General features: G+C 59.8%; 1 protein-coding gene across 11 annotated transcripts in view; it reads right to left on the bottom strand.

Annotated features, from left to right (window-relative positions):
* Positions 1 to 5,148: 5,148 nt before the first annotated feature.
* The window catches only part of GLIS1 (GLIS family zinc finger 1), a 237,050-nt gene continuing 231,074 nt past the window's right edge, over positions 5,149 to 11,124 (bottom strand). For 10 of the 11 annotated variants that reach the window (XM_077956025.1, XM_015140046.3, XM_077956051.1 and 7 more), the window contains 3 exons: positions 8,768 to 8,946; positions 8,047 to 8,214; positions 5,149 to 5,663 (listed from right to left, as the gene is read on the bottom strand). In XM_077956025.1, coding sequence (XP_077812151.1) covers positions 5,506 to 5,663; positions 8,047 to 8,214; positions 8,768 to 8,946 — 505 coding nt within the window. In that variant the 3' untranslated portion in view covers positions 5,149 to 5,505. The remainder of the gene's footprint in view (positions 5,664 to 8,046; positions 8,215 to 8,767; positions 8,947 to 11,124) is intronic. The other variant, XM_077956063.1, reaches the window with a different exon arrangement.

Raw genomic sequence — 11,124 nt, 5'->3', positions numbered from 1 at the left:
CCTCTGGGCGGGTGAGACAGCCGTGTGCCAAGAATCCTCGGGCGGCGCCCCAGGACTCCAGTCTTGGTCTGGAGCTGCAGACCGGCAGGGGGCATGCAGGCGGGTGCCACAGACCTGCCTGGAATCCCGCTCTGCCCCCTCTCCAGCCGGGGGCAAGTCACCACTGTGAGCCTCAGTTCTCTCCTCAGTACAATGTCATCAGTAGGCTGCACAAGCCCGCTAGGAGCCCAGCATTCTTTTCAGGTGGGCTGAAGGGATGGGGGACAGAGCACAAATGAGGCCCTGAGGCCAGGGCTCCCTGCTGCCTGCCGCTGGCCTGCCATCTACTCTGAAACTCAGACAGGTCACATGGCCCTCCACACCCGTGTCCTCCTCCGACCACGTTCACGGGTGTTTGCTGTGGCCCTGCTCCGGGCCAGGAGCTGTGGGGCCGGGTCCTTGTTTCCTCGCTGTCTCTCTAGCTCCGCTGATGGGTATAAGAAACTAAGAAACGGGTACTGAGTGCTGGCTGTGTGCCGGGTGCTGTTCCAGGCGCTGGGCAGTCAGCAGTGAAGAGGACAGCTCAGACCCTGCCCTCCTGGGATGGACGTTCTAGCAGGGTCCTCAGCAGCGCAGTAGCCTCCCAGCAGAGAGGCCTCCGGAGGCCCAAAGCTGCTGTGTCGTTCTCCTGACCACCCCTGGTCAGCTGGATTAGGGGACATGGAGAGAGGCTGGAGGGGTGGCAGAAACAGTCTCTTGGGCCCGGGCTTCCTTTCTGTGCAGTGAGTGGGGTGGGGCTGGTGGTCTCAGTGGGCCCTCTCAGCCCTTATGGACTGGGTCCCCTGATAGCTCATGTGGTCCCCAAGGGCCAGCAGAAGCAGGGGGAGTCCCTAGTGGACAGGACCAGAGATGGTGAATCCCAGTGCCCAGCATGGAGGGGACCTGGCCTGGGCACACAGGGCAGAAGGGGACCTAATGCCCATGACCCAAGACCCCGGCAGGGTCAGAGCCTTCCTCCACCCTAGAGGGGGATGGAGGTGAAGACCCAGAGAGGAGTGGGTAGGGATTGGGGGTCAAGAGAAGGAAGACAGAGAGGACAGAAGGGGACAGAGGAGAGTGGGACAGTGGAGATAGGGAGAAGGACAGGGGAGAGAGGAGAAGGGAGGGACAAGGAGGCAGGGGAGGGATAGGGAAAGAGGAGGGGGAGAGGGACAGGAAGAGAGGGATGAGGGGGACGGGGAGAGAGAAAAAGGGGGAGGGACAGGGATAGAGGAAAGGAGGGAGGGAGAGGGAGAGAAGAGAGGGGAGGGGCAGATAGGAGAGGGGAGAGGGGCAGATAGAGAAGGTGGGGAGGGACAGAGAGAGGAGCGGGGAGGAGCAGGGAGAGAGGAGAGGGGAGGAGCAGGGAGAGAGGAGAGGGGAGACAGGCAGATAGAGAGGAAGGGGGAGGGACAGAGAGGAGAGCAGGGAGGGGGAGGGAGAGAGGAGAGGGGAGGGGGCAGGGAGAGAGGAAGGGGAGAGGGGCAGATAGAGAGGAGGGGGAGGGACAGAGAGAGGAGAGAGGGGAGAGGCAGGGAGAGAGGGGATGGGCAGGGAGAGAGGAGAGGGGGAGGGACAGAGAGAGGAGAGTGGGGATGGGTAGGGAGAAAGGAGAAGGGAGAGGGGCAGGGAGAGAGAGGAGAGGGGAGGGGGCAGATAGGAGAAGGGGAGCGATAGGGAGAAAGGAGCGGGAAGGGGCAGAAAGAGAGTGGGGGGAAGGGACAAAGAGAGAGGAGGGGGGGAAGGGACAGAGAGGAGGAGGAGAGACAGAGAGAGAGAGAGGAATGGGGAGGGACAGAGAGGGAGGGGAGGGACAGGGAGAGAGAGGGCCCTGATCCCTGATGGACACAGAGAGATGAAGGCTTCGGGGTGGGGGTGCTCGGCCAATCTAGCTTGAACTTGACAGAGGCCAGGACTGCAGGGATGGCCTGGAGTGGCAGGGCTGGAAGGAAGCCATGGTCTCCTGTCCGTCCTGGGCCCTGCCCCTAGGCTCTGGGTTGGACTCCGGGGCCCCTCAGCAGACAGCCCCTTGGCTCTATAGATCCTGGGGGGTCCTGGGCTCGTGGCCCCCTAGGGGCTCTCTAGGCCCTGTGAGAAATCTCAGCCCCTCCACCTAACCCCACTAGCCCTCCCAGTGTGACAGTGACAGTCATACTTCCTTGCCAATGGTAGGTCTGGGGGTAATCGCCGTGCCCTGCAGTGGCAGTAGCCAGGCTCCCATGCGCTTCGGGCTGCAGGTCAGGGCTTGAGAGGGGCTTTGGTCTGGGTGTTTTTAAAATAAGGGCTGAAGACAGCACTGGGGAGGGAGCTCAGGTCCAGCCCCCGGGGGTCCTGACTGGGAACTGTGGTGCAGCGTTCGCTTTCGATTAGGAGGGAGACCCTGCCGGCGTCGGGGCATCAGGGCAGGGCGTCCTGAGTGTGCCAGGAGGAGTGGGGGCTCAGCGGAGTCCCAGGCAGAAGAGTGAGGAATGGCATTTCCAGATCCCCGTCACGGTCACCGCAGTGGCGGGACCCACCGCTCCCCCCCCCCCGCCCCGAGCCCCTCTGTGCCTTCCCCTCCGGCCTACTCGTCTCTCCTCCGTCTAGGCCTCTTTGTTTCTCTGCCTTTGTCTCCTTTTCTCCCTCTCTCTGCTCTCTGAAATTAAATGGGATCCAACTGCCAGCTCCCTGTGTGTTCCCTGCTTGCGGCTCAGCCCCTTTCATTATTAACAGAAATAAGTCCTCATGGCGGAGCTTCACGCTGCTTATCTGGAGTGGATTAAGCGCTCACAGTGACATGCAGTATTGATTCCTCCGCATCCCTGTTCAAGGGGTTTTGCCTCGGCCTAATTAGTTCCATAAAATCAGTGGGGGAGGGGATGAGGGGGCGAGGGGTCCCTGGGTGGCAGGCAGCAGCCTGATGTGCCGTGTGACAGTGGGTGGGTCCCTGCCTGCTGGGGGCTTGGACTGGGCCACTCTGGGAGGCAGAGGCTGAGAGGCGGTGAGAGCAGGTCACCCGATTCTGCAAGGGGCAGGACAGTGTGAAGGGTGAAGTTGGAGGCTCTGGAGCCCGATGCCTGGGTTTGAACCCAGTTCTACCACTCACAGGCTGTATCACAGCCTCCCTCTTCTGTGAGGGACAGAAAGAAACTGTCCCTCAGTTTCTTTCCCTCCCTGCCTCCGTCCCGGCTCCCTCCCTCCCTCCCTCCCTCCCGGCTCCCTCTCTCCCTCCCTCCCTCCCTCCCGGCTCCCTCCCTCCCTCCCTCCCTCCCTTCCTTCTTCTTTCCTTTTTTTTTTTTTTTTTGAGACAGAGTCCCATTCTGTCACCCAGGCTGGAGTGCAGTGGCGCGATCTCAGCTCACTGCAGCCTCTACCTCCTGAGTTCAAGTGACTCTCCCAAGTAGCTGGGATTACAGGCACCCGCCACCACACCACGCCCGGCTAATTTTTTGTATTTCTAGTAGAGACAGGGTTTCACCATGTTGGCCAGGCTGGTCTTGAACTCCTGACCTGATCCACCCGCCTTGGCCTCTCAAAATGCTGGGATTACAGGCGTGAGTCACTGTGCTGGGCGCACCGTCCCTCAGTTTCCGTGCCTGTAGGATGGGAGTAAGTAGCAGGGTTTGGCAGAGAATATGGTCCTTTTCAGCTCAGGGTCGTCAGGAGTTTCCTGAGGGGACCATGCTGCGGTGTGGGCCAGGGTGTCTCGAGTGATTCCCCACTCCCTCCGCGCCTGAGCGAGGGAGGAGGGGAGCCGCTCCCAGCCTGGAGTTGGCTGTGTGGAGAGGGCCACTGGACTGGACCGAGACCTTCAGTGGAAGACACAACCACCCAGGGACCCTCCCTCCCATCTCCCTCCCATGCTGGGCTCCTCACTGGCTGGAGCCAGCCCGGAGCCAGAGGGGAGCAGCCCCAAATGCAGCCCCCATGGGTTGGCCCTGGACACAGAGCAGGCAGAGTGCACGTCTGGAGGGGCAGGTAGGACATGGGTGCAAGCACCTCATCAGCAGGCTCCTGGGAGGAGGCGGAGAGCAGATCCCCGGGAAGCCCCGCAGGCCAGCATGGCACCACTGCGTCAGTGGCATCGCGGATGAGGGGGAGGACCAGGCACGCATCACGGCTCTGTCGCCATGTGGCTAGGTGTTCACTCTGACCCTCGGTCTCCCTCTCTATAAAGGGGAGACCGAGGGTCTTCTATAAGAGACCCTTCTTTACAGAAGGGGGTTACTGGGCCTTTCATCTGGCTTTGCCTGCCTGTCAGCGTGTGGTACAAAGAGGCGGCCCTTTGGTGAGGGTGTGAATGCTGGCTGCCCCTCCTCACCTACAGAGGGGACAAGAAGACCTCTCCCTAGGCTGTTTCTGGGAGCACGGGGAGGGTGGTAAACGTGACCGTCCTTGCATGGTTCCACTCCAGAGGGGATGAGGCAGGAACTTCCCTGGATCTTTGTAGCAGGTGATCAGGGTAACAAGGTGAGATGCTGGCCACCATCCAGGTCACCTGCCCAGGCCTGGAGCATGGGCCTGTTCCTCATGCTGGATGCTGGAGGGAGACAGACGGGGGATGGGGACAGACCCACACGAGGCTCGGTCCTCCAGGGTGGGCACAAGGCTCCTGAGACAAAGGCTGCTCTTGGCACCCGGCCTATCTGCAGGGACTGGCCTTTGCCTCTGGCTTTGTGAGGCTGTTTGGGCTCTACCTCCAGCAGGCTTGCCCGGCCCTCCCAGGGTTTTCTCTGTTTGCAGAAGCCCAGACACTAGATTTGAAGCTCGTTCTCCCACCTGCAGAGGAGTCGCTGTAGCAGGCAGGGGCCCAGGTCAGATGGAGCTGGGTCCCAACTGTGGTCTGACTGTGGGGCCCGGGATCTGAAGCCCGTTGCCGCACCCTCCCAGCCTCAGTTTGCCCACCTGTCCATGGGGATAGGCCTACCTCACTGCACAGTCCTGGGACTAACGCTGGTGTCTGTAAGGACCATAGCGCATGGTGGGGGGGCCACGTGCCACTGGTTCCCATCCCTGTGGTCAGAACCCAGGGCCTGAGCTGGTTTCCATGTGGCCTCCCTAGCCCTGAACACCCGGCTCTGTCACCCTCCTCTAAGGCTCTCCTGGTCCCAGCCTCTGGGCTGAATCACAACGCAGAATCAGGCCCTCACATCTCCTTTCCAGTTTTTAATGATTTTCTTGTAAAACCAAAAATATAAAACTGGCAGGGGAATGGAAAACAAGTTCTGCATATTTTATATACACGAGGTCTGTGATTTCAAAACCACCGTGGGGAGGAACGGGAAGACGCAATTGAGGGAATGTTACAGGGCCACGGATCCTGGCGGGCACCTCTGTGTGCCCAGCGCGGGCTCGGATGGTGGCTCCCTGGCAGCGCTGGGTGGTGTGGCAGCACTGGCTTCCCTGGGTCTTGGCCTGGCACTCCCGCTGGCACGGAGGGTGGGAGCGGCAGCAGGTGGCAAGGTGGCATCTGCAGTGCTGGACGGGCAGGCGCATGTGGGGGCTCCTTCAGGTGTCTGTGTAGATGGAGGGGATGTGGCCCAGGCAGTGGTCAAAGGCTCCATTGGGGAAGAAGCCACAGTCCTCGGGGCCGCTGGACACCACAGGTTCAGATGGCTGCTGTGGCAGCGCTGTGGGGCATGAGGCCTCAGCCAGGGCCTCATATCCTGTGAGTGGGTGGGAAAGGGTCAGTGCTGGAGGCAGCAGGGGCCGTGCCTGCTCATGCTTCCCAGTTCCCAGGCCCCACCCCGCCTGCCCAGGGTCCCCGCTCACAGTGTCCCGTCGGTGGGGCCTGGTTGGAGCCCCCAACTTTTCCAAATGGGGGAGCTGGTGGCTGGGGTGGGGTGAGGGCTTGGGAGGCACCCTGGGCCTAGCATACCCAGGGGGCTCAGGGCAGCTGGGGAGACAGGCACGGGGCTGACACCCTGGGGAGACAGGCAGCTGAGGGGACAGGCACAGGTCCATCACCAGGGCTGGGCTGTGGGGCAGAATGTGGGGGAAGGAGAGGGGTAGGGTAGGAGCAGCTCAGCCCTTGCCCTCAGGGGCTGGTCCCCTCCTGGTAGAAGGACCGGCTCAGCCCGACCCTTTCAGCTGCATCCCCGAACCAGACTCAAGAAACCCAAAGAAGGGCACCAGCATTTACTGGGCACTTAGTAAGTACTCATTTCAGCTTGCTTCGCTTCGGCTCTACAACGCTCCCATGCGGTGGATGCACTATCCTCCCTGTTCTATAGCTGAGAAGGCAGGCACAGAGGCCAGGATGCTTGCCTAAGGTCAGTGTGAGTAAGGAAGGGAGCTGGGATTGAATCCAGGTCCGTCTGGCTCCAGAGATACCTGGCTCTTCCACTGGACATGCTGTCTCCAGGGTGAGGCCACCACTCAGAGGCTCTTGACTTGGGAGGGGCGGGAGGGGGCATCTTCTCCAGCCCCTGCCCTAAAGGCCTGCCAATGAGCTGCTGTCACGCGTTTGTGTGGCCTAAGACAGGTGAGCCTCAGTCTATGCAGTGGGGTTGGGCTGAACTGTTCTGAGGCCTGCAGCCCCTGAAGCTTGTCAGTCTGAATTGAATGCTCTGTGCTCTGTGTGTGATTTTTGCTTGACCAGGGAGGTGTGGGCAGAAGGCCGCTAAGCAGGCCTGCAGTGGACACTGGGGAGAGGGGAGGCTGAAAGAACCTCCCCTGGCCGGTGTAGGGGCGGGGCGTGGAAGCTGCCTCCCGCTCCATTCAGAGCTCTTCATTCTAAGCCTTGCTGCTCAGCTGAGAAATCCCATGTGGGCTGGATCAGGGTGGGGAGGACAAGATGGGGAGAGCCCACAGTGCTGGGCACCTCAATTCGGGTATACACAGACACAGAGCACCCATCTTCCATGTGGGCCCCATGTCACGCAGGGGGACATGCACATACGTCTAACTGGCATGGACACGGCATATGTTTACCCACAGGCCTGTGGGCACGGTCCTCAAACACAGGTGCACACGTGCACACAAGCACGCGTCTGTGGCAACAGCCATGAGTTATGGGGTGGGTGACATGATGTGCACACAGACGGGGTGCACGGACATCTGCATAAACCTGGGGTAACATGTGTGCGGACACAAGAGTGCAGCCCTGCCAGCTCCTGACACTCATGGAGTGCACGCTGCCCAGAGCCACCTGTGCCAGCCCTGCAAGCACGGGCACACACAGACACCTGGCACGGGCGCAGGTGTGTGGACATGGACCCACAGGGTGGTATGTACCCAGCTGAGGCCTCAGCGCTTGTCCCTATATGCCTGTCCCTCCACCCTCCTGCTCACGCTTATGCAATCAAAGCTGCCCCAAAAGCTGACATGCCTCTTGCGGGGGGTCTCAGGTTCCCCTTTGTTGGAGCCCCGGAAACCTGTTAGACCTGGGCCCCAAGGCTGTTTTGAGGGTGGGTCTCAGCTCCAGGAATTCAGGGAGGGTCTAGCCCCTCCCTTCTGATGCCCCTGCTCTGACTAGGCCTGCCCCGCTGATCTGAGCCCGGTTCCGCCTGGGCTGTGGGCACCCTCCCCCTCCCCGGGCTTCTCTAGCCAAGCCTGGGGCAGAGCTGGGGAGGCCCAGGGCCCTGCAGGGCAGTACCAGGTACCAATGCAGGGAAGGAACAGCACAACCTCTAGGCTCTGTCCCCACCTAGTCTCCTCTGCTGCCAAAGGGACACCAGGATTTGTTCATTCCCTGCTACATCCCCAGGGTCTGCAGCTATGCCTGGCACACAGTAGGTGCTCAGTAAATAAAGAGAAGCAGTAATTAAACCATGAGCTCCCAGTCCGATTCTTCAGAAACCTGTCAGCATTAGACACACATAAGGCTCGCAAAGCTGTGGAAGGAGCATGCACTTTCCAGTCAGGCAGGTACAGACAGTTCTGCAGGGTCCTGGGACCTCTCTGAGCCTCTACTTCCCCCTCTGTAAAGTGGGGATGGCCCCACCACAGAAGCATCCAAAGACTGCAGGACAGTGTGTATGCAGCACCCAGCACAGGGCTGAGCCTTGGCAGGTGCCCAGGACCAGGAGCCACGCAGGCAGGGCTCACCTGTGGCAGGCAAGGGCGTGCTAAGGCTGTGGTAGCCATTGGGCCGCAGGGGGTTGAAACCATGGGTCTCCCCGACCAGTCCGTCCCCGCCGGCTGCTGGTTCGGCCATCCGGTAGCAGTCACCATAGGGGAAGCAACTCTGGATGGAGTGGAAACTGCCCTGGTAACCTGCAGATGGGGGTGGCAGGGGCCGTGTTCACAAAGGAGAAGTGCCCAGGGCAGGGAGGGGAACATCCTTGCCGCACGCTGCACCTCCCGTGTTGTCCTGTCCAGGCATTGTGGGTGTGAGAGAGAGAGAGGAGGCCCAGGGCGTAAAGGTGCAGGAGGCTGGGGCATTCTCAGCTCTGCCCTGCAGGGAGGGGAGGGCAGGCGAGGGGTGGCTGAGATGGTCTCACGTGGCTGCTCCTGAGTCACCCATGGCTGATGCCTACTCCCTCCACTCTCGCGCTCACTCCCGCTCACTGGCCTCTCCTCGGGGCAGCGGGCCTTTGCCGCCTTGCCCGGAACACGCTCTTCCTCACTCTCAGAACCAGTTTTCTCCAGGCCATGCCCCCAGCTGGGCCTCTTATGTCCCGTCTCCCAGCTTCTCTCAGCCCCCAGTGCCCAGTCAGTCATTCTCTGAGAACCTGCCTCCCCGACTAGGCAGCTGTCTCCTCGTTGCTCTGGGGTCTCTGAGTGGGAATCGGGGGTTATACGGAGCGGGCCCCTGGCCAGAGCTTACCTTGTGGGCTGGGCAGAGGCGGGGGTGGAGGGCTCTGGAAGGTTGGGTAGGACGGCTTGCTGGGGAGTGTGGAGAAGGGCTGGCCCCCAGGAGAATGGCTCTGAGAGGACGGGGGCAACGGCGGTGGCCCGAGCCCCTTCGGGGGGCTGACTATGGGTGAGAGGAGGCCAGGCCCCAACCTGGAGAGAACAGAGATGCCCGTCAGCAGGCAGGGGTGTGGAGGGTGGGGGCCAGAGGCAGGGCTGCTGTGGCTTACTCCCCTCCAGCAACGGGGAGCCCACTCACCACTGACCTGCTCCGACTTACAATAGCTAGAAGAGGAGCTTTTATTTTTGGTCATGTTCAAGCCAAACTTTTCAATCCTGTAAGCTTTGGAGTCTGGTATTTAGGAGAGTCAGCAAAGATCTGGGTAAGAGGCACAACCTTTCCAGCTTAGAGAACTGTGTTCGCACCCCTCATTGCTCTCACTGGCCAACGATTTTGGGCAAGTTGCTTAATATCTCTGAGCCTTGGTTTCCTGGAAGGACTGCTAGCTCATCACCGGGCACGCTGCAGCGTTCATTACCTGCTGGGTGCCTGGCTCTCTGCCTCGTGCATGCCACTCTGGCCACCTGGATGAGGAGCCCTGGAGCAGCCCATGGCACTCACAGTCACCATCCACTGAGCCCCTGACTTGCTCCAGGCCCCAGGAGACAGGTGTTCTTGTGTCCTTTTTGCAGACCAGAAAACCAAGGCTCAGAGAGGTTTGCCCAAGTTACTCCCAGCCACACAGCACTGACCTCAGGGGTTACAGTGAGGGTGACATTAAAGCAATGTAGACAAAGTGTGATGTCCGATACATTCTTAGCCACTCCATCAATCATCATCATCATTATGAAGAGGAAGGAAAGAAAAACTAGCAAGTCGGTCCCAAGGCCAAGTTGGCATTTTTTTTTCCTGCACAGTGTACTCTAAGGAACCGTCTCCTGTTTCCAACCCTGGCCATCTCTCCTCCACTTGCACACCTCCTGCGATGGGGGGTTCACCAGTTGCCTTCATACAGGGCCTGAGGGATGCAGGCTCTAGACTGTGCACTGTGGAAGCTCATGTTCTGAAACAAGACTGCAGAGGCTGACAGCGGCACAGGTGCCCTGAGCCCAGCCCTGCTCGGGGGCCCGCTACCTGGACTGCAGGCCAGGTTCCCTTCTCACGCTACCTTCCTAAGTCCCTGGGCCCCGTTCACAGGGGCTAAAATGACTTTGGGTTCAACGGCTTGGGGGCTCTGGGGACAAGGCTGAAGGCTCACAGCTTGTAAAGCATTTATGTGCATGGCAGAAAGAGGGAGACAGTGAGAGCTCAGAGTCCCCATTTTCTTGTCTGGATTTGTGGCTTGCTGGACCATCCACATAAAAATACACAGCGAATTCAATGTCACAGCTCCAGGTGACCTCATGACCCTTGCCCACCCTCTGAGACACCAAGTGTTAACAGATCAGTGCCTCTCTGAAGGAAGCAGGGCTATCTGGAAATGGGGAAAGTGGATTTGGAGAGAGGCTGGTGTCTCCGCATCTGTGCCATGCCGAGTTCCTCTCTGCCCCTCGAACGTTGGCAGCCCCTCAACTGCCCCTCCAGTCTGCTGTCGTCATCCACATGTGTGGGGCCCCCGTGACTGTGAGCTCTCTGAGGACAGGCGAAGCACGGCCTTGGTGCTGGGTCCCTGGCCCAGCCACTAACACACTGTTGGATCCCTGTCACTGTTTTAAGTTCATGAGCCAAATCCTCATCACACCTCCGGAATAAATTATCATTATCGCCATTATTTTTAGGCCTGTCTTATGGGGTGATCCGGTGGGACAGCGTCCTCCTCTATGCACTAGGAACTGTGGACAGCTGTGCACAAGCTGTGTGTTCTTATGACCAGTTCTCCTGGCTGAAGCTGGGCCAGGGCCTGGCCCGGGAGTAGTTCCTCCTTCCTGCAGGCTTGCTGTGTGGTGGCTGCCTTATCCCCATCCCATCTGGGCACCCACAACTCAGCCCTCCCCTGGTTTCCTAGAGCCCCCGTAGGGAGCGCCAGGTCTTGGTCCTTCTCGGTCACCCGGTGCCCAGCGCTGGGCCTGGCACACAGCGAACAACCGATGACACTAATAAATGAGTTTCTGAATTTCTCAACTACGAACCCCAGAGATTAACGGCATTGCAGGATTAAGATGAACCAGATATGAAGGGGAGAAAACATGCGTTTTCAAAAGTTTGTTTTTCCTGTCTCCCTCCACCATAAATTCACGTTTGCCACCTTCACAGCCAGTGAAATTGAACAGAACACAACTCTGTCCACAGCAGACGTGACGCCTGAGGCTGTGCTGCTCTACCTGAGCTCT

Source organism: Macaca mulatta, chromosome 1 (assembly GCF_049350105.2).
Source record: "Macaca mulatta isolate MMU2019108-1 chromosome 1, T2T-MMU8v2.0, whole genome shotgun sequence".
In the NCBI taxonomy this organism is placed as follows: Eukaryota; Metazoa; Chordata; class Mammalia; order Primates; family Cercopithecidae; genus Macaca; species Macaca mulatta.
The sequence above is the reverse complement of the archived record's forward strand: the minus strand, read 5'-3'. Positions and strand labels throughout refer to the sequence as shown.